The sequence below is a fragment of the Pyrus communis genome, chromosome 12 (genome assembly GCF_041283825.1).
Source record: "Pyrus communis isolate YQ-2024b chromosome 12, ASM4128382v1, whole genome shotgun sequence".
NCBI classification, from domain to species: Eukaryota; Viridiplantae; Streptophyta; class Magnoliopsida; order Rosales; family Rosaceae; genus Pyrus; species Pyrus communis.
This window is the reverse complement of record NC_142576.1, coordinates 1,412,190-1,434,518: the sequence shown is the minus strand read 5'-3', so window position 1 is coordinate 1,434,518 and position 22,329 is coordinate 1,412,190. Positions and strand designations below refer to the sequence as shown.

The 22,329-nt window shown below is 40.6% G+C and overlaps 3 protein-coding genes and 1 pseudogene across 4 annotated transcripts; 2 read left to right on the top strand and 2 right to left on the bottom strand.

Annotated features, from left to right (window-relative positions):
- The first annotated feature begins 581 nt into the window (after positions 1–581).
- LOC137745601 (putative prefoldin subunit 4) lies at positions 582–2,673 on the top strand. The gene is made up of 3 exons (XM_068485577.2): positions 582–720; positions 851–961; positions 2,280–2,673. The coding sequence occupies exons 1-3, from the start codon at positions 712–714 to the stop codon at positions 2,538–2,540; spliced, it is 381 nt and encodes a 126-aa protein (XP_068341678.1). The 5' UTR covers positions 582–711; the 3' UTR covers positions 2,541–2,673.
- A 1,102-nt stretch (positions 2,674–3,775) lies between these two features.
- LOC137746124 (PRA1 family protein E) lies at positions 3,776–4,894 on the bottom strand. Its single transcript, XM_068486196.2, has one exon. It carries the CDS (start codon positions 4,721–4,723, stop codon positions 4,067–4,069), a length of 657 nt encoding a protein of 218 aa, XP_068342297.2. The 5' UTR covers positions 4,724–4,894; the 3' UTR covers positions 3,776–4,066.
- A 10,343-nt stretch (positions 4,895–15,237) lies between these two features.
- LOC137746254 (uncharacterized) lies at positions 15,238–17,229 on the bottom strand. The gene is made up of 2 exons (XM_068486330.2): positions 16,361–17,229; positions 15,238–16,001 (listed from the first exon to the last, which is right to left on the bottom strand). Exons 1-2 carry the CDS (start codon positions 16,863–16,865, stop codon positions 15,922–15,924), a joined length of 585 nt encoding a protein of 194 aa, XP_068342431.2. The 5' UTR covers positions 16,866–17,229; the 3' UTR covers positions 15,238–15,921.
- A 1,635-nt stretch (positions 17,230–18,864) lies between these two features.
- Positions 18,865–22,329, top strand: LOC137745881 (receptor-like protein kinase ANXUR2 pseudogene; annotated as a pseudogene). Its single transcript, XR_015954488.1, has one exon. The product of XR_015954488.1 is annotated as a receptor-like protein kinase ANXUR2 pseudogene (transcript).

Here is a 22,329-nt window from a genome sequence, read left to right as displayed (position 1 = left end):
TCACTTAATCTCTGTGCTTTGGAGAGTGAGATCTGGAGAGAATCTCTTTCCAGATTAGGTCATGCATTGGCATTGGAATGGGCTTCTTAAAACCCTAACATAGTTTGCCCAGATGAGGCCGAAGAAAAAGGTAACTCTAAAGTTGGAACTATTAGGTCACGTGATAAGTGTTATAGAAAAACTTCACTAGTCAGATTACAAAAAGAGTATTAAAGAGATGGGCATTTGGGCTATATTTGGAGAACAACTCTCTCAATACATGAGGTAATGTGATAGGCGTTGCAGGAAGATTTGAGACGACATTTGGAGAAAAAAACTTCCTTATTGCGTAAGTTGCCTGATGAGTGTTGTAAGAAGAAATATTGAAGCTATATTTGGATTAAAAAAAATACACGTCGCATGAAGACACATGATGAGTGTTTGCAAATAAACATTGGTGCCATATTTAGTCGTTACAGAAAGTCATGTAATAAGTATTGTAGAACTATATATGTAAATTGTCAATTCATCACTAAAAGTCCCAAATTTTATTTTCCTTATTTTTACTTGGAAGGCCCACAACTGTATTTGTGTTGTTAACAGCCCAATTCGTTGACTAATTAGGTATAAGCACGGAAATGCCCACAGTACCCTCTTGTGTTCTTGACAGACTTTACTCTTCACCGTTAACTGAGCTTCTTCATCGTGTTCGTTCAACGCTTTGAATCAAATATGCAGCAGGTGAATTCGAACCCAATATTTCATTCGCATGATTAATGTCTCTGTACTTATTTACTTCAAATATTTCCGTGCAAAAAGTTTTGTTATTTATATTTATTCAACTTATGAATTTTTGGTATTGGGGCAAAAGGGTGGAGGATCTGAGACGGAGGTGACATGGGAGGACCAGCAGAACATCAACAAATTTGGCAGATTGAATAACCGGTTTCACGAGCTCGAGGACGAGATCAAATTTGCCAAGGTAATTAATTTTTTGGCTTTTTTATTTTGTTTTATATTTAATGGGATTTTGTTTTGATTTGTTGCATTTCTTGAGATGAGGTTCGAAAATTCGTCCAACCACGTTGTAATTTTGTCTCAAATTTCATGGGTTTGGGGTTGCTTAGTTTTTTTCTTCTTATTTTTGTTTAAAGATCAAGTCTTTTTGTTCCTATACCTGATGTGATTGCAAAAATTTGTAGAATGCATATTCTGTTTGTGTCTTGAATCTGATAAAATCAGAAATGCACTTGTTTAAATGGATTCGTGTCGACGGTATGTAGAACTTGTACCGCGTTTTGAATTAAGGGTGCGGGAAGAGAGGGCGATTGCAATCTGAAAGTGCAAAACAGTGAAGAGAGAAGCTAACTGGCTGTTTATTGATTAAACGAAAAGAAAAGAGATGGTACCGATTGCCTCACTGCTGCTAAGCTAAAGACGGATTGGTTTGTTCGTTAGTCTTCTAGGTTTTGCAGGATTGGTTTGTCAAATGATTTCTCAAACTACCCTGAAAGCAACCAATTTTATGTTGTACAACTGGCAGTAAGTTCAGAAAGTCGCCTCGAAGAAGGTTGATAGTGGAATTGCATATGATTACCGATTGCCTCGCTGCTGCTAAGCTAAAGACGGATTGGTATGTTCGTTAGTCTTCTAGGTTTTGCAGGATTGGTTTATCAAATGATTTCTCAAACTACCCTGAAAGCAACCAATTTTATGTTGTACAACTGGCAGTAAGTTCAGAAAGTCGCCTCGAAGAAGGTTGATAGTGGAAATGCATATGATTCCATGGTTTTAGTGGATGGTTTAACATGAAAAAACTTGTTGGTCGGCGTGGAATATGGTTCCTGATATATGCCAACTTACCAATCATCAACTTTATCCAGTACGCCTCCATGCTGGGATTTTGTGTTATGATCATTTTGCGTGTTTCTTTAAGTCAAAGTTTACTTTGGCACCATTGATTTTCCATGGGAGGATAAAGGCTTATACCTGACTGTTCCATTGCCCGAGTCTTGTGAACTTGATGTACGTTTTCTATTTTCCTTGGGAGTCTTATCGTAGATCTCTAGTCCATTGAGTAGTCGGCCATCACTTTGTGACATTAATTGTTTTTGGATATTGCCTTTCTCCTCTTAAACTTTTTAAGAATTTGTATCAGGTTGGCTGTCAACACTCAGTCATACGTTTTACTGTTAACAGTTGGACTTGAACGTCATTTCTATTGACCAGTGCATTTATTTATTTGTTATCCTGTTATTTTGTAAGATGTGCCTTCTTCTTGATCCAATGTTGCCGTCCAGGAATCAACGGATAATCTGGAGGATGCTAGCAACGAGTTGATTCTGACTGACGAGGAGGTGGTCCGGTTCCAGATAGGTGAAGTCTTCGCCCACGTGCCAAAAGAAGAAGTAGAGAGCAGGATAGAAGCGATGCAAGAGGCGACGAGCAAAAGTTTAGAGAAACTTGAAGAAGAGAAGGATTCTATTCTTGCACAGATGGCCGAGTTGAAGAAAATTCTGTATGGAAAGTTCAAGGACTCCATCAATCTAGAGGAGGATTAAAAGCGTGGCCTGTGTTTCCGTAGTTCTGTTTCCCGAATGATTTGTCGTTGATACGAATTGCGATGTTGAATGTTGTTCTGAGAAGGAATTGTTCACTTATATTTTTAATACATGAAGAAACTTGTTCCTACCATCTGGATGGTCTCTCTTTCTTCATCGGCTTCTTTATTTCTGAAAATCGATTAAGATTTTGCAGTAAAACCTTGAAATTCGGTAGACGTGAGTTAGGTCTGTTAGCTAATGTAATGCGCCCACTTCTTGAATTACCCTCCACATGGTGGCCAAGTTTTGACCAACTTTCGATTTTTGACCAAAGAACTTGTAGCTCAAATGGTCGGACTTCTAACATGCTTAAATCTAGGATTGAAGAACACAAATAATGTTTCACTTGTCTTGAAAACTCTGAATCAAAGTTGTGGTAGTTCAAATGCCAAATCTCAAATTTGAGTTTTTGCCATTTCCAAGTTCTAAACTTCAAAAATTGAGTTAAATTGGATTATGAAATTACAGGAAAAGTGACCATGTCAACCATTTGACAAAGACCAGTAAAACAATATCAAAATTGAGAGAACATTAGTTAGTTTAATCACATGATTGGTCACGCCACTTTTATAAAATAACTAACCCTCTTAAGGTACCATTCAACTTCATATAGTTACAGTTCTCAATACACGGCATCTCACTCCTTGTGAAAGTGCCCAACCAAGCACACCATCAAGCTTTTCTATTAAAGTTCTTCTCAAACTTGGATGCAAGCATTAAAAAAATCTTTGACAGGCCTGTCTGACAAAACCGTTTGTATGAAACCTCTCCCAAAAATATGGACAAAGATTGTTTGCCCTCTTACTTCCGGTGTCCTTCCGTGCCCTTCTGTTTTGTGTGATCACGATTAAGACACGTCAACATTTTATATTGTTTTTTTTATAAAGATAATAAGATAAAAATGAATAGTAATATAAAATGTTGACGTAACTTAATTATGACCACACAAACAAAAGAACACCGAAAGTAGAAGGGTAAACAATCTTTGCCCTAAAAATATAAACTTCGGTCATACCCAATACGAAAGCTACCATAATCAGGAGAGTCCTACGGATGTCTCAAGATTGAGAGAGACTAAATATACTCATACTACTTAATTCGATCATGTCCATCAGGAATTGTACAACATTGCCGTAAGATTTTATCATCAATTGAACAACATTCAAACGAAAATTCTACATTACTCTGGAGTATTAACGAAGTATAAAATACTCTGAATATACTAGAAAATACACCATAAACTGTTACATAAGTAGTAGTAGTAACAAATCTTTACCGACCATTTGATATCAAAGCAAAAACAAAAAATCAAACACCTTTCCCACTGCAATCGCTACATTTTCCCCCTACGATTTGCATAACAGTCCTCCAAAAACCAAAAAATTCCCACAAAAATCCCAATTTTCCTGGTAAAATAATATCCAACCCCCTCAGTAAACTCTAAATCCGAATTATCCCGGAAACCCGATTTAACCGGGTTCAAATCAAATCCGGGTGTAAGTGGTCGGCAGGCGTAGGGACTGCTGGCTGGCAACAACCGAGACCAACCCGTTTTCCGCGGCGGTCTCCTCGTCGAGAAATAAATCTTCCGTGACCCGAAACGCCGCGTGCAGCCCAATAATCACGACGGCGACGATCAGCGCCACCAGCACATTTAAACCCACGTGAGTGAATACCAGCGCCACGACAGTGACAAATCCCAGTGCGATGGCGACGACCCTGTCGTCGAAGGTCTGGTTGAACAGAACGACGGGGGTGGTGCGGAGGAAGTAGAGGGCGAGCCAGGCGACGAGTATGATGAGGAAGACGATCATGGAGATCGGGTGCCAGAGGAGGCTGAGGAAGACGATGAAGAGCGCCGCCATGGTGTAGTTGACGCGGAAGTAGGCGGTGTTGCGCTTGATTCGCGCCATGGCGTCGGCGTAGTTGGATGGGACGGAGAAGGAGGTGAGAGAAAAGAGCTCGCGCCATGGGCGGCGCGTCGGGTACACGGATTGGGAGGTGATAGTGGGGTACAGGGGTAGGGAGGAGGTCTGGGGTTTGGGGCGGGAGGTAAAGGTGAGATCTTTGGACGTTTGGGGGTCGATTTGGACGGCGGTGACGGTGGTGGTGCCGTAACTCGACGGTGGTTTTAGCGGCATGTTGGTGGAAATCCGGGAAATTTTGATGCGAGATCGGAAATTTGGGCGGCGGAGGGAGATTTTGACCTGAATCGATTGAAAGTTCGAGAATGTTAGAGAAAGCTCGGAAATTTAATTTATTTTAATTATTTTTTAATTGTTTGCGGCCTTTCTGTTTTTTAAGTGAGAAAATTGTATTTTGTGTTGAAATACAATTGGAATTTTGTGTGGTGCCCTTCTGTATAAAGTCAAGGTTTCAGTTGTTTATTTGTTTTATTTTCTAGATTTTTTTTAAATTTATTATTATTAAGAGAAAGGAAAGCGTTCAAGAGGGAAGCAAAAAGTTTCAAACCCGAATCGCATTGATGGAAACCCAAGTTATGCATTAGTTTAGACCGCAACTTAAAAGAGAGTGTATGTAAATTTATTTTTTATCTTATTCCTTGGAAGATTTTATTAATAAAAAACACTTACTAAATGATTATAAGGTGTGTTTAATAAAAATTTGTTTTCGAAGGTCCTTTTGATTAATTTTTTTTTATTAAAAAAAAACATTTTAAACATGAGTTAAGTTGGTTAGACCATCTCCAAAGGAGATGTCAAATTTTAAACCTAAAATTTAAATTTGAAGGCTTGCATGACATTTTGACATCTTTTAAACTTTTGTTCTCCAACCGATATGTCAATTTTAAATATAAAATAATAATTCATGTACTTTCTTTACATTGAGAATAAAAAGAAACAAAAGAATAATGTTTTAAACTAATAAAAAATTAATAAAAAAACATTTAATAATTAATTAAAAAAATCTGAAGGTGCTGTTAAATTTGACAGCAAGGGAATGAGAGATGTCAATCCATGTTATACCACATCAGATTCGGCTTCTCGATTGGAAAACATTAATGCTGTCTTCTATTATCGTTATTGCTAATTTAAACAATTTGACTTATTTGGCGATACTCTTAGCTAGCCTTACGCGAGTTAGACGGGAAGAGCAATAGGCAAAAACGAAAAGGGTACAAAATGCTCAAAATATCACTACCACAAAATCACAAACATTCATCCCTAACAGAACTGAAGAAAGGCAAGCTACCGCAAGAACTACTGCAATCTCACAGTTCCTAATTAGAACAACACGCCACTCTCATGAAAGAAGAGGAAACGATCTCAATCCGGTACAATCGCCCGTCCGCCTCCTTCGGACTGGTCACCTTAGGATACGAGGATCGGGAAAACTACGGTTTCTGTTTATCAGCGCCATGAAATTTTCGTCCAGCTTCAACCGCTTAGACTATTCTATGTAGAACAGGATCCACAATCATCCAATAAACTTGTCTTAAGTATGGGAGTGGGAATGACCAAAAGAAAATTGTAACTGGTAAGTTGCAACACAACTGGGAAAATGATTAATGTTAGTAGCAGAGTAAGATGTATACTACACTTGTGTATATGGATCAATGGCCATCTGATAATCCTTTTATTGACTTTCAAGGATTGAATTGTATTTCACCCATCTATTCTTTTACAATTGTACAGCAATATATAAGAGATTTCACACCTCTTGCTCCTCTTGCTTTACGCCACAACAGGTGGCTTAGGAAAAAATAAAATAACAGCCCCTTGAATTAAAGGAGTTGATTAAGGGAGTTGACACCCTTGAATTAAGGAAGAAAGCACCCTTGTATTACGGAAAGCACCCTTGAGTTGACACCCTTGAATTAAGGAAGAAAGCAAAGCACCCTTGAGTTGACACCCTTGAATTAAGGAAGAAAGCAACTTCCAATACTCCCCCTCAAGCTGGATCCAGAAGGTTTATGGATCCAAGCTTGAACAGAAGCCATTGAAACTGATGAGAAGCCAAGGGCTTGGTGAAAATGTCGGCCAACTGGTCGAAGCTTCGTGTATACCGTGTCTGAATTACCTGCGACTGCACCTGTGCCCGAACGAAATGACAGTCAACCTCAATGTGTTTCGTTCTCTCGTGAAACACGAGATTAGATGCTATATGCATGGCTGCCTGATTGTCACAGAATAAGGACATAGGAAGAGTTGCAGGAAATCCTAAATCACACAGAAGAACCTTGAGCCAGATCAACTCACACGCAGTGGAAGCCATTGCACGGTACTCAGCTTCGGCACTGGATCTGGCGATAACAGTTTGCTTTTTACTTTTCCAGGTGACCAAGTTTCCACCGACAAATGTACAATAGCCGGAGGTGGACTTACGATCGATTGCGTTGCCTGCCCAATCAGCATCAAAATACCCTACGACTTGAGTGTTGTCATTCTTCCGCATGATGATACCACGACCCACTGAACCTTTTAAGTAGCGTAAGATCCGTTTAACCAGAGTCAAATGTTCAAGAGTCGGGGAGTGCATGAATTGGCTCACAAGACTTACAGAATAGGTGATGTCGGGTCTAGTGATTGTGAGGTAGATCAATTTTCCAACCAATCGCTGATAATGGGTGATATCCGTGAGTGGCGTGCCTTTCAAGCTAGGTTTTTGCTTACTGTCAAGAGGAGTGGTGGCTAGTTTAGCATCGCTCATGTTAGCATCATTGAGCAAATCCAAGACATACTTTCTTTGGTTAAGAAACAGTCCCTTATGTGAGGTTGCCACTTCTATACCAAGAAAGTACTTCAATATCCCAAGGTCTTTAATTGCAAATCTTTGTCTGAGAGACTGTTTGAGAGTGGAGATCTCGTCAGTATTATCACCCGTAATTATCAGATCATCAACATAAATAAGCACAACTAATGTGCCCACAGCTCCTGTGCGAACAAATAGTGAGGAATCGGCGTTGCTGCTTTTGAAACCAACAATAGTGAGAACTGAGCTTAGTTTGGCATACCAAGCTCGTGGGGACTGCTTTAGGCCATAAATGGCTTTGTGCAATCTGCACACCACATTCGGTTCATTGCTTTGTGGATGCCCTGGTGGCAATTTCATATAGACTTCTTCTTTGAGATCACCGTGTAAGAATGCGTTCTTCACGTCCATTTGGTACATGGACCATCCTTTGTTTATAGCTACAGACAATAACACTCTTACTGTGTTCATTTTGGCCACAGGTGCAAACGTTTCTTTGTAATCCACCTCAAATGTTTGAGTGAATCCCCGAGCCACCAGTCTTGCTTTATGTCTCTCAATTGAACCATCTGACTTGAATTTGAGTTTATAAATCCATTTGCAACCTACTGCTTTCTTGCCTGTTGGAAGTTTGGTGATGCTCCAGGTATTGTGTTGATCTAGAGCTTTAAGTTCTTCTTGCATTGCCTCTTTCCACACCTCTTGGCTGTTGGCCTCGTGGAAATTCTGAGGCTCCTGGTAACTGGATATAGTGCTTAGGAATGCAGCATGATTCGGTGTCACTCTCTTGTATGACACACAATTGGAGATTGGATGTGTGGGTTTGCACATAACAAAATCCTGAAGTCTTGTGGGAGTTTTTCTAACTCGCATTGGATTGCGTCGAGGAGCTGGAAGCGTTGTTTCACACTCGTTCGCATCATCTTCATTGTCACAATTGTCATGCAGTGTATCCTCAGAGTGAGATCCTTCATTGCTATCTTCATTGGGAGAATCATCAACGTTGACATAACTGAGCTCGTGTTGATGTGGTTCATCCAGTTCAATTCTTGGTAGTGGGAACACATCCAAGATGCCATCCCCTTGGGCTGTGATTTCATTTGACTTGCTGAAAAAAGGGTTAGTTTCATGAAATCGCACATCTTTGGATACAATCAATCTCCTTAATTGGGGATTATAACACTTATATCCCTTTTGTGTAGAGGAATAACCAAGAAAAATACATTTAGCAGCTCTAGGATCTAATTTATCTCGGTGAAGAGATTGAATATGCACAAAACAGATGCAGCCAAACACTCTAAGATGTGAGAGGTCAATTTTCCTTCCTTTCATGACCTTGAGTGGAGACTTGAATTCCAAGACTCGGCTGGGTAATCTATTGATGATATATGCAGCTGCCATAACACCTTGAGACCAAAATCTCTTTGGTACATTCATTTGTAGCATTAGTGCTCTTGTTTTTTCAAGTAGATCACGGTTTTTGCGTTCGGATACACCATTTTGTTGAGGTGTTCCAACACAACTTGTTTGATGCATGATGCCATGAGTGCTTAAATATTGTTTCATGATATGGGACATATATTCGGTGCCATTGTCAGACCTTAAGGTTTGAATTTGAGAGGAGAAATGGTTTTTAACAAGGTTATGAAAATCCTTAAAAACTTCCATAACTTCATTCTTAGACTTTAAGAGATATAACCATATGACTCGAGAGAAGTCATCCACAAAAATCACAAAATACTTATAGCCATAAAATGATTCACTAGTTGGTCCCCATACATCTGAATGAACTAGTTCAAAACACTTACTAGTTCTAGACAAGGAAGAGTTAAAAGGTAGTCGAGTGGATTTAGACAAGTGGCATGTTTCACATGAAATATCATCCTTTCCTAAGTTTGGAAATAGAGTTGACAAAATGGGTGAAGAAGGATGAGCTAAACGTTGATGCCACAATTGATTATCTTGAATGTGGTTGAGCTTGGCTTGAAACCCTCTCGGATTGCTCTTTGATATGTAATAGAGACCATCTAAATAAAACCCTTCACCAATCGTTTTCTTGGTGGCACAATCCTGAAAACTAACATTGTGAGGAGAAAAAATGGCTAAGCAATTCAAGGTATTTGTGATCTTTCCCACAGATAGAAGTTGAAATGGGAAGGAAGGAACATATAAAGCCATTGATTCAATTTTGTCTGACATTAATTTCATTTTTTTCCTTCCCTAAGACCTTTACATTCTCACCATTTGCAATTGAAACTTGAGAAGGGTTTGCAAATTTTTCAAATTTTTGAGACTTAGACACATGGTTGGTCATATGATCTGTGGCACCCGAATCTACAACCCAAAAATCATGCAACATATTTATTTTAAGAGCAGTTTTAAAGGCTTACATGATACCTTGCATGTCCTCTTGGGGTACGGATTTCGTGTCTGCCAAGAACCCTGCAAACTTGCCGAGCAATGCCGTCGAGTTCCCTTCTTCTATGCTATCAGCACGATCACTTCCAGCAACTCCTTTCTTTCTTTGAAGATATGACATAAACTCATTCATGAGTTCAGCTGGATTCGCTGTGAAGTTCTTGAGTGGATCTGGCCCATTGGAGGTGGAGGTAGACGCATGATTCGCTCGATGTGGAGCACGGTTCATCCTTTGCATACCCTTGTTGTCCTTCATGAACTCAGGCTTTAACTCTGGGTGTAAAATCCAGCATGTGTCTTTGACGTGACCTATATTATTGCAGTGTTGACACTTCAAGTTCGGATGTTTTCCTTTGTACCTTTTTTCGTTGGTTATATATGCCCTAGCCTCAGGTACACTGGTCGTTGTACCTATGTTCATGACTTTCCTTCTTACTTCTTCCCGTTGAATCGTCGCACACACACTGGTGAAAGAAGGAAGCTCAATGTTCATGAGTATGTGACATCGAAGGTCTTCATACGTTGAATCAAGACTGGACAAGAGTTGAAATATCTTGTCTTCTTCTGCTCTCTTTCGTAGCAGTGCTGCGTCGGTTGTATGAGGGCGATAGATTTCCAACTCATTCCACATGTTTTTCATGCTTCCTAGGAGTTGCACAAACGGTTTTCCATCTTGCTGCAGATCGGAGATGTCCTTCTTTAATTGGAAGACCCGTGCAGCATTGTTTTGGCTGCCATACATTTCCTTGACCGCTTCCCATAGCTGGTACGAGGATTCTGAATAGCTGAATATTTCAGCTAATTTACGATCCATGGAATTCAAAAGCCATGACATAACCAGCTGATCCTTGCTAAGCCATGATTCATAGTTTGGTGAGGAAGCATCAGGTATTTTGATGCTTCCATTTATGAACCCCAGCTTGGACCTTCCACCTAGCGCCAAAGACACAGCTCTCGACCAAGGCAAGTAATTAAACTCATTCAACACGACTGAGCTTAATCTTTGATTTGGGTTGACGTCCACCTCATGCATGTTCAAGGAGGAAGGCACTTGTGAGCTTTCAACTTCGGATATCAGCGGATTTTCTTCAGACATTTTGAGGGTTGAACACGCTCGGATAGCAGTGTAGCAGACGCAGGTTAATTTTCCTGCTCTGATACCATATTGACTTTCAAGGATTGAATTGTATTTCACCCCTCTATTCTTTTACAATTGTACAGCAATATATAAGAGATTTCACACCTCTTGCTCCTCTTGCTTTACGCCACAACAGGTGGCTTAGGAAAAAATAAAATAACAGCCCCTTGAATTAAGGGAGTTGATTAAGGGAGTTGACACCCTTGAATTAAGGAAGAAAGCACCCTTGTATTACGGAAAACACCCTTGAGTTGACACCCTTGAATTAAGGAAGAAAGCAAAGCACCCTTGAGTTGACACCCTTGAATTAAGGAAGAAAGCAACTTCCAATACCTTTCCTTTGAAAGCATTGGTTCCTCTTGATTTTGCTTCTGCAGCTTTCTTCTTCGCTTCAGGTGTCACCTGAATAAATCGTTAGACGTAAACACAATATAAATCTTAATGCTAATCATATATCAAGAATGTGCAAAGTATCTATAAGCCAGTATGGTACATTAAGTTACAGGGTAAAAGTGAGCACCTCAGGCAGCTCTTTCTTCAGGGATGCAGAGTCTTTTGACAGATTAAGTTCCTTAAAATTTCCCACCGCTTCCTGAAAATTTCGACAAGTCAGAGTTAGCTTCAAGAATGGGAGCCAAATCCAGGGAATCCTGTTATGTTATGTTATGTGTTCACACTTCATATACAAAACATAGTTTATGAGGCAATATTGGGCCAAATCTAAGCAATCCAACCATTATGTAGTTTTGTGGATGTATACTACGAAATGTCAAGATCTTGGCACCTGTTGTCTGCTTGTTTCAGATTGCATATACTCAAGTATGCCGTCAACCGTCCATTTTGGGATACTTTCAACTTTTGATGTCAAAGGAAAGAGAATCTCAACGGCACTGCGGTTCCCTCTTCCAGCTGCAAACCATCCTATGGTGCAACAAAAAGTCACCATTAATCTATGCGCCACTAAAAGATCGAACAATCTAAATTAGAAAAGAAGGAAATCCCCATTTTCTAATGTTTGGAAAGATAATTCATACGTCAGGATGTTTAACTACCTCATCAGTGATACTAGGATCACCTCCACCTTTTAACAATAACTGTAAAATCTGTGTGTTCCCAATATCAGCAGCAATGTGCAAAGGGGTTGCACCACCAGCACTAATATTTACCTTGGCACCGGTAGGGATGGGCAACGGTCATGGACAACAAGATGCCGTGAAAGTTTTGTTAGAACACCATGCTAATGTAAGCTTTTATGAAGATACTTGTTTTACTTAGGTGCTTATTTGCTTTGCAGTTCTGCAGAGAGGGTTCCTTTGAGCATTGTCCTTTCCTGGTTAGGGATGTTGTCCTTCACATTTCTCTTTCCTAGATAGATAGGCACGGATTGTGCAGTTTCCTACCTTTATCTTGCAGACTAGGTATCTTGGCTTTAAAGGCTTTCTTGAGCTTGCAAGCCTTCGGTGAAGATAGCAGCAACTCGACTATGTTTGCTGTTACCACTTTCAGGCTTTTAGGCCTCTCTTTGTTCTAGTTTTGTCATATAAACAATAGGACACTCGTTTTATGCAGCATATATGCTCTACAACTCTCTTTTGTGTAGGATTTGTTCACCTTCAGTTTTAATATTTGGTTCACTAATTCTGGTAAAGCGTTCATTCATAATTATATTAGATCTGTTGGATTTAGTGGCCAAATAATGTGCAATTTGCCAAAGCTTTTCGGTGCATAAAATAAACAAAGAAAAGTTTGGTGGACATCATTATGAGTAGAGACAAAATGATGATGGTTGTAAGAAAAAAGTAAAGGTGGTTGTTTTTTTTTATTCGGCTCCGTTGAATGTGGCTCTTATGATTATGGCAGCAATTATGATGTTGGGGAAGAAAAGGTGAGTGGCCTTGTGTTGATGTGTGCGGCCGAAAGAAAGGAGAGTTGAGAGAGCAGAATAAAGAGAGCTCATTTTCGGTGTGAAGAAGGGAGAGAAGAGAGAGCTCTTTGTGGCAGAGAGGAAGAGAGAGTTGCAGTGAAAGAGAGCATCCAAGGGGGAGAGCATTCGGCTCTCCCGTGGAAAAGGTTGAACATGGGTTGAGAGAAAATCAAGAGAGCTAGAGTGAAAAGTATTCTAGTGAAAGAACTCTTGGGGTAGAGTGAGGCTCTTGGGAAAATTCTGTGAGTGGGTGTACAAGGGATATGGGATTGGGTTATGTCGATTTAACTCATGTATACTTGTACTGTTATTCTCATAGTGAAGAACAATATCTCTCCGGGGACGTAGGCAGTTTTTTGCCGAACCTCGTAAATTTCTCTGTGTCTTTATTTCTTGTATTTTATTTTGTTCAACTGTGTGTGATTTTGGTGAGGTTGTAATCTGAATCTCGGTTCCGCACTAACGAACGGGCCAAGGCACAACAATTGGTATCAGAGCATCGTTGGGGGCTTTGGTTCGTTGGAGGTCCAGATTTGTTGTTCACCATGGAATTTTCAGTTGAGCAGTTTAAAGGGAGAGGCGGTTTTGCTCTTGGTAAAGGAAAGTAATGGAAGCCTGAAGAAATGGAAGCCGTGTTTAGGGATGCTTGGATCAACTGCGAAAGTTGATGTTGAGGAAGAAGACAAAGGCCTCTTTCTTCTTACCTCACTTTCAGATTTGTACGAGAACCTTGTGAAACTTTACTGCAAGGAAAGAAACAGTAAGTTTGGAGCAGGTGCAAGCTTCTTTGGTGTGGAATGATACACACAAGAGACCATGGATGATGGTGGGCACAAGACTGCTTAAGCTATTCAAGGTTGAAATCGTGGAAGAAAATTGGAAAGAGGATCTGAGAGAGACAGCAGGTTCGGAACCGGTTCCGGAGGCAAGGGTCCACAGTGCTACGGGTGCAAGGCCGGGTTAGCAAGTTTGTGGTGGAAGACTTTGAGTATGCCCTCTAGGTACTCGAAGCAACACTTCTCCTAGTGATGTTTAGTCTCAAGTGTTGCAAGGGTTTTGCAGCAGGTGGAGCTATGAGATTCACAGGTGATGAGAAGGTCCTGAGGTAGGAGGAAGTGTGGGAATTTTGTCTGGCTCGATGGGTTGTTGCTGGAAATAGGCGCGCTGACGAGTTTCCAGGTTGCAGACAATGAAGAGGAGGAAAACCTGCTGGAGGAGACGAGGATGTGTTGAGATCCTGTCTGAAGCTAAATGGTGATTTTTAGCTTGCAGCAGCTGCACATGCATTGGCAGTGACTGAATCGGAACAGGACCAACGAGGTTGATTCAGAGTGTGCATGCTGGTACGTAAGGCCAATGGACTTTGGTACAGTGTTGATTCGAGTCTCTGATGTTTTCGGAATTTGGCCAAGGTGGAGATTGTTGGATTTAGTAGCCAAATAATGTGCAATAGCTTTTCGGTGCATAAAATAAACAAAGAAAAGTTTGGTGGACATCATTATGAGTAGAGACAAAATAATGATGGTTGTAAGAAAAAAGTAAAGGTGGTTGTTTTTTTTTATTCGGCTCTGTTGAATGTGGCTCTTATGATTATGGCAACAATTATGATGTTGGGGAAGAAAAGGTGAGTGGCCTTGTGTTGATGTGTGCGGCCGAAAGAAAGGAGAGTTGAGAGAGCAGAATAAAGAGAGCTCATTTTCGGTGTGAAGAAGGGAGAGAAGAGAGAGCTCTTTGTGGCAGAGAGGAAGAGAGAGTTGCAGTGAAAGAGAGCATCCAAGGGGGAGAGCATTCGGCTCTCCCATGGAAAAGGTTGAACATGGGTTGAGAGAAAATCAAGAGAGCTAGAGTGAAAAGTATTCTAGTGAAAGAACTCTTGGGGTAGAGTGAGGCTCTTGGGAAAATTCTATGAGTGGGTGTACAAGGGATATGGGATTGGGTTATGTCGATTTAACTCATGTATACTTGTACTGTTATTCTCATAGTGAAGAGCAATATCTCTCCGGGGACGTAGACAGTTTTTTGCCGAACCTCGTAAATTTCTCTGTGTCTTTATTTCTTGTATTTTATTTTGTTCAACTGTGTGTGATTTTGGTGAGGTTGTAATCTGAATCTCGGTTCCGCACTAACGAACGGGCCAAGGCACAACAAGATCAAAGGGTCTTCTTTATCTCACTGAAATATGTGGTGATATTTGATTATATTATTTCATTGTGTGGTTATTTTTGTTTTGCAGCCAAATGCTGAAAATCCTTTGTTGTCACCTATTGCGGCTGATATTATGATATTTTTCTTCACAAAGATGGAAGAAGCATAAAGTCTGAATCATCCCTTCCATTTGACAAATATTGGTATGAAAAATATTGTAATTTATGATCATTGCAATACGTCTTTACAATTAGCATCTATATCTAATAAAAAGTAACAATTAATCCTTAAGAAAAAATAATAAGAAGTAACAAAAATTTCTAAGAAGAGTTCTATTTATTAAGGGTAATTGTTTCATATACACTACATTCCTCCAATTCCACTTTCATATTTGATCGATGAGGCCGGATGTGCTACTGGTGTGGTTGCATGTTAGATGTCCCCAACATACATCATCAACTCTCTATGTGTCCCAAATAAGATATCTTACATGATAAAAGTGCTGTGCAGAGCACCCAAGAGAAATTTAATTGGATTATAAAAGTAATTAGAAAATTATATACGTTAATCCTCCAACCAAACCAACCAGAAGGGTCTGATGAGTGCCAATAGATCCTTCTAATTTGCAGTTTTTTGCATACATGCTGCTTAACATGTTCAATCTCTCTTAGATGGTAACTAGTAGCACAATTTAATCAAGAAATCCTTATTAAGCATAACCTTAAGCCGACCTCGATCGATCTTCTTCCTCCTCTCGATCTCCTTTCTCCTTTTTTTCCCTGTAGAATTCTCTCTCTCTCTCTCTCTCTCTCTCTCTCTCTCTCTCTCTCTCTCTAGAAAGTATAAATAGTTTCCTCTGTACAAGCAAAGCCATCTCACACTTCAATTTCCTTAAACTGCACCACTCACTCATGAACAAGAACAACCTCTTTTTTTCATGTTTTTGCTTTTGCTTTTTAGTCCTCTGTACAAGCAAAGCCATCTGATGATGATTCCACTCTTCAGGAAGACTGGATCACTGAACAAGCCACAGCTTGTGCCCAATGCCTCAATTTGGTCTTCACCTGTTCAGGATTATCACCTACAAATCCACAAGATCAAACTAATATTTTTCAAAACAAACAGTTCGGAGTAAAATACAATAAAAGTTTAAAATCTAAAAAACTAATTCTATGACCATCAATTGTCTACAATATCCATGCATAGTATGGTAAACAATAATATTAAATTCTCATATTTCACATTTTCTTTTATAAAATTCTCATATTTCATATTTTATGAATTGATAGTTTGATGATATTTTTCTTCACAAAGATAGAAGCAGCTCAAAGCCTGAAACATCCTTCCCATTTGACAGATAAAGTTCTAAAATATTGTGTATATTTATTAAAAAAAAATGTTCTCTTATCATACTTTTGTTATGATAAAAAGTCGTCATACCTGGACTGCATATCTTCCATGCATCGGTATCGCTCGTAGGGCTTCCAAACGACAAGGAATGTCCACCCATGGACGACGTAGAATGGCGGGAGCTAGCGCTATTCGGCGTGGACACGGGGCTCAGGGAATACTGGCGGTTGACAGCGAAGTAAAGGTCAAGAGCGGGCAAGGTAGCGCTCAACCTCTGACCTTCCTCCTCATTGAACCCAAACCCTAGCTCAATGCACCCTTTGAGTTCATGCAAGTCCTCGTCGGTCAGATGCATGTCTTCGGAGTCTCTGATCCCGTGCATCCTCCTCTCCTGGCTGAGAATCTGGCGCCGCCGCCTCTCCCAGGCGATGTCCCTAGGCGTCTCGCACATGGACAGCTGCTTGCTCAGGCGCTTCCGGTTCATCATCTTGGGTGGCGCCAGCGGCATGTGCTGGAGCTCCTCGGAGGAGGACGAAAGGGATAGTGATGGTGACGATGACGACATCTTCCGTCGGTGTAAATTCTCGTCCTTCATTTTTACGTAACTAAAAATTAATTAAACAAACGATGAGGTTGCTTGATTAACCAAATGCATGCACGTACATACGTGCTGGTGTATGGTATTGAATGTATGGTATAAGGTTTATGTATGTGTATATGTGTGTGTGTTCTTAATACGGAGGTGGTGGTGGTGACAGCGGCAATAGAAGGAAGCCGCCGCACCAACCAGACAAGGTAGGTCTTTCGATCTGAGTGTGGTACGGGGCCGGGTTGGAGGGTTGGGGTGGGGTGGCGGTGTTTTATTTCTTCCCCAAAAAAGATAATCAGAAGGAGAAAAGGATCAGAGGAATTTAGGGTTTCTGGGGTGCATGATCTCTCACCAACCCGACCAGCTCAACACAGATGTTGTGTGAAGGGCTTTAATGGGGACATCGAGGGTGGATGGACCTGCGGTGGCCACGCACATCCGTTGCCATTTCCACCATCCATTTCTAACTGTCACTAACCAAAACCCTCCCTAATTAATTTGTTAATTTTGGAGGGTACATAGCACGTACATATCTTCTCATATTCTGACAAATATCGTGTGCAGGCATGCTCCCTAAATTTATGTACGTTTTGTCCTTGGATTTAGCTGGTGATACTAAAAAAAGAATGATAACATGATCAATGGTTACCTACCATTGACAACAGTATCATTCTAGAAGTTACAATGTTTTAATATTGTGAATAATTAGGATTTTCCGACCAATTTGCTCATGGAGGACAATTTATTTATTTATTTTATATTCTGTAATTTTCTTTTAATTTATTCACTCTAAAATTTAGAAATACAATAAATAAATAAATGTGCACAAATCACTTCTCTTTACACACGAGTGCTACTATTTGAACTAATTGTTGACAACCTTTGTATTGCAGGTAATGTGATAAGTAAATGTAGTTTAAATAACAATGAACAATGTAACACATCTGAATAATCTTTTAATTTAAGGATTTGTTAGTAGCACTCCATTAATAGTACTCCAAAATAGTCGTTAGACACTCCCCCAAAGAGGAGTTGCAACTCACGTAGAGAGCCGTTATTGGCACCAAAAATTATTACCCTCCAATCCCTTTGTATGCATTTTCTTTTGTAAGTGTTTTAATTAACGAAAAGTTTTGAATGATCCTTTGAAATTAAGGGAGTTATTAGTACTAGTACTCCAAAACAGTCATCATACACTCCTCCATATTCAAAAAACAAGAGAGAGTAGTGCCAGATGTTTACTACTCATTGCTAATAAGTTTCTTAATTTAACATTCATGTAGAGAGTTGTTATTGGCACAAAACAAAAATTATTATCCTACACTCCTTTGTGTGCATTTTCTCTCGTGTTTTATTAAAGAGAAGTTTCAAATGATGATTCGGAAGTGTCAATAACATCTAACTTATTATAATATCTTTAAAGTACTACTGTAATTACCGACAGCCAAATTCTACTTTGTGATAAGAAGTCTTGAGTTTGAATCTTATAAACAACACTTAGTTGATAAAAAAGTATAATCTTTTCCCAAATTCAACTTTTATAGTCATTACGTAATACCATCTTTTTAAAATGGTTGAAAGCGTGCTTTCTACGATTCGCGTTTATTGTAAGAAGCACTTCAAATGCTTTTGAAACCCAAAAATATTCTCTCTAAAACACTTTCAATCATTTTAAAAGTATCTTTCACACCAGCCCTTAGTCATTGGGTTAAAAATCTCACTGCAAAGAGACCTAAAAGCTTGGGCAATGCTCCTGTTCTACATTGCAGGAGGTCGTTAGAGTAGTTTCTCCAGCTTTTGGGGTACGTTCATATGGAAATCAATATACCAATTGAAGTCAGCTCATAAGTCCATGAAATCAACGGTGGATTCCTTCCTTCAGATTTCATTGGTTCCACAAAACATTTTTCCAAAATTATGAAACAAAAACATTATAAAGAAATTGCTAAATTTAGCATGTTCTTTTACTACAAACAGAAACTTCAGACGTTGTTACGACCAACCAAAACCTGTACAATCTTCGATTCTTGCTCCGAACCATTGGTTTCCGACTACATTCCCGTCCGTCAAACAACAACGGACGTCTCAGAAATGGAAATCGAAACGAACTAAGCAAACAAAAGAACCCACATTTTACAAAAAATAGAAGAGTACCAAATAATCAACCCTCTGCCTATGTCTTCGTCTTGCCTGGTCTAGTCCTTGAGGTCCAGGTAAGACTGCTAACCGTTTTTGCGTTTGGTTAGGTATGGCTTAGGTTAACACCATCATCCATAGAAGAAGAATACAAAGAAAAAACCAGAGACCAAAGAAACCCTTGTCGTTTCTCCGGGCGTACAGGAGAACTTCTTGTACTTCTTCATTGATCAGAGTCCTCCGTTTTCCTGTACGCCGTTGACAGAGCTTTCGGTCTCTGTCTCTCTTTTCTTTTTCGTTTTCATTTTTTATTAGCTAGCAATGTACATCAAAACCCCGATTCTTCTCTTTCTCGCCTTTGCATCCGTGCTCTTGAACGGCCTCAATGCTGCAAACTCGGGCTCAGATCCGCTGATCCTTGGCTGCGGCTATGAAAATGAGGCCAAAGATGCAGATGGGAGGAAATGGCAACCAGACACGAAGTACCTTGCCGATTCATCAAAGACAACCTCGGCACAAGCGCAGTACCAGGACCCTGAGCTTCTTTCCGAGGTTCCATACATGAAAGCCAGGATTTTCACCGCGAATGCCACATACAAGTTGCCTGTGAAACCGAAGCAGCGGTACATGCTTAGACTTTATTTCTATCCGGCTGTGTACGGCAGCAACAACGCTGAGGGGTCCTATTTTTCGGTCGTCGCCAATGGAATCACTCTCTTGCAAAACTTTAGCGCTTCAATCACTTGCAAGGCCCTTACACAAGCTTATATCATGAGAGAGTATCTGCTGGCACCCCTCAACAAGGATTCTCTAGAGGTCACCTTTTCGCCTTCCTCGGGGTTTGCATTTGTGAATGGCATTGAACTGATTGGAACGCCTGACATGTTCGGCGACGCTGCAATAGTCGGGTCTTCGGACCAGACTTTTGACGGCAAGAGGTCAAATTTGCAGACCATGTTTAGAGTGAATATTGGGGGGCAGTTTATTTCCCCAACCAATGACTCCGGCGACCTAACAAGGACATGGTACGATGACTTTGCTTATGTATATGGTGCGCAACTTGGGGTCACCAATGAAGCCGCCAAGGATGTAAAAATCAACTACAAAAATATGCCACCATACATTGCTCCCGTTGATATCTACAGGACCTCGAGATCAATGGGTGAGAACAAGGATGTCAACCTCGGTTACAACCTCACATGGGTGTTCAACCAAGTTGATGCCAAATTCATGTACCTTGTGAGGTTACACTTCTGTGACTTTTACCTCACCAAAACCAATCAAATGGTGTTCACAATCTACATTAATAATCTAACCGCCGAGGCTGGAGCAGATGTGATCGGATGGACAGGAGGAAAGGGGGTGACTACATACAGAGATTATGTGGTAGCGGCCGATGAGGATTTTAACGGGGATCTTTGGCTAGCTTTGCATCCTTTAACGAAATCAAGTCCGGAGTTCTATGATTCGCTCCTCAATGGGGTGGAGATATTCAAGCTCGAACAAGGTAAAAACTTGGCAGGCCTTAATCCCAAGATTTCCGACATGTTGGCAAAGGATATTGAGGAAAAGCAGAGAAGCTTTCAAAGTCAGCAGCAACAGGAAGGAAGCGGAACCAACAAAGCTCACGTGATTGGTGGAGCTGCTGGAGGAGCTGCAGCCTTCGGCATAGTTGCTGCATTGTGCATTGTTGTGTACCAACGAAAGAAAAAGGCCCTGGGAAGCGATACACACACCTCTAGCTGGCTACCAATCTACGGCAATTCCCATACCAGTGGCACCAAATCCACAACCTCAGGCAAGAGCAATGGTAGCGCCCACCTTTCGTCAGCTGCTCAAGGCCGTTGTAGGCGTTTCACCTTCCCTGAGATGAAACATGCTACTAAGAATTTCGACGAGTCCAATGTCATTGGTGTTGGAGGATTCGGAAAGGTGTACAAGGGTGTCATCGATGGAGGAACAAAAGTGGCCATCAAGAGATCCAACCCACAATCAGAGCAAGGAGTTCACGAATTCCAGACCGAAATTGAGATGCTTTCAGAGCTGAGGCATAAACACTTGGTCTCTCTGATTGGCTTCTGTGAAGAAGATAATGAAATGTGTTTGGTTTATGACTACATGTCACGCGGCACTCTACGAGAGCATCTGTACAAGGGCAACAAATCTCAAGGTCAACTGTCATGGAAGAAAAGGCTGGAGATCTGTATTGGAGCAGCAAAGGGACTTCATTACCTTCACACCGGGGCTAGGTGGACCATCATCCACAGGGATGTCAAGACGACAAACATTCTCTTGGACGAGAATTGGGAGGCCAAGGTTTCTGATTTCGGGCTCTCGAAGACTGGTCCCAACATGGATCAAGGCCATGTTAGCACAGTGGTGAAGGGTAGCTTCGGTTACTTGGACCCCGAATACTTCAGGAGGCAGCAACTGACAGAAAAATCGGATGTCTACTCATTCGGAGTTGTCCTCTTTGAGGCATTGTTCGCAAGGCCAGCTCTCAACCCTAGCCTGTCGAAGGAACAGGTCAGTCTAGCAGATTGGGCTCTTCATTGCCAAAGAAAAGGAACTGTGGAGGAAAACATTGATCCTCACCTCAAGGGGAAAGTCAACATGGAAAGCGTCAAAAAATTCGCAGACACAGCTGAGAAGTGCTTGTCCGACTCAGGACTCGACCGCCCCACTTTGAACGACATTTTGTGGAACCTTGAGTTTGCACTCCAGTTGCAGGACGACACAGATGGCTCGAGTCACTCCTCAAGACGCCAAAGAAGTGACTCTGACGACCCCCATCTGAGAAACCAGAACATGATGGCAGTACACTACAGCAACCTGAGCCTCGGAAGCGACAGTGATTTGGGAGAAGAAACCAACAACAACAACACCACCACCACAAATGAGAACACCGACGACACCAGCGCAATCTTCTCACAGATTGTCAATCCAAAAGGTCGATAAACGTAATGCTCTTAATTCATGATTTGCAGTAAGAGAAAGCAATATGGGATCAGACCAACTCACAACATTTATTGATTTCGTTGTATGTAGTGCTTTATCTACTTTTTGTTCCTATATATGATTCTATAGCAATCTGTACGCTACACAAACAAGTTCATGCAGAAGTCGAGTTTGTTCTTCCCGGTGAGCTATATGATAAAGTTATAATTTGTATATTAGTCTCTCTTCTAGTATATAAATCTTATATACACGATATATTACCAACTGTAAATTGTGGAAATCGGAAAGAACATAGAAGGAATCATTTTGTTAGATCCTTCTTGTTTTTTCCTCTCTACTTTGTTTCAATGAGTAAGAATCGTTCAGATGTTTTACA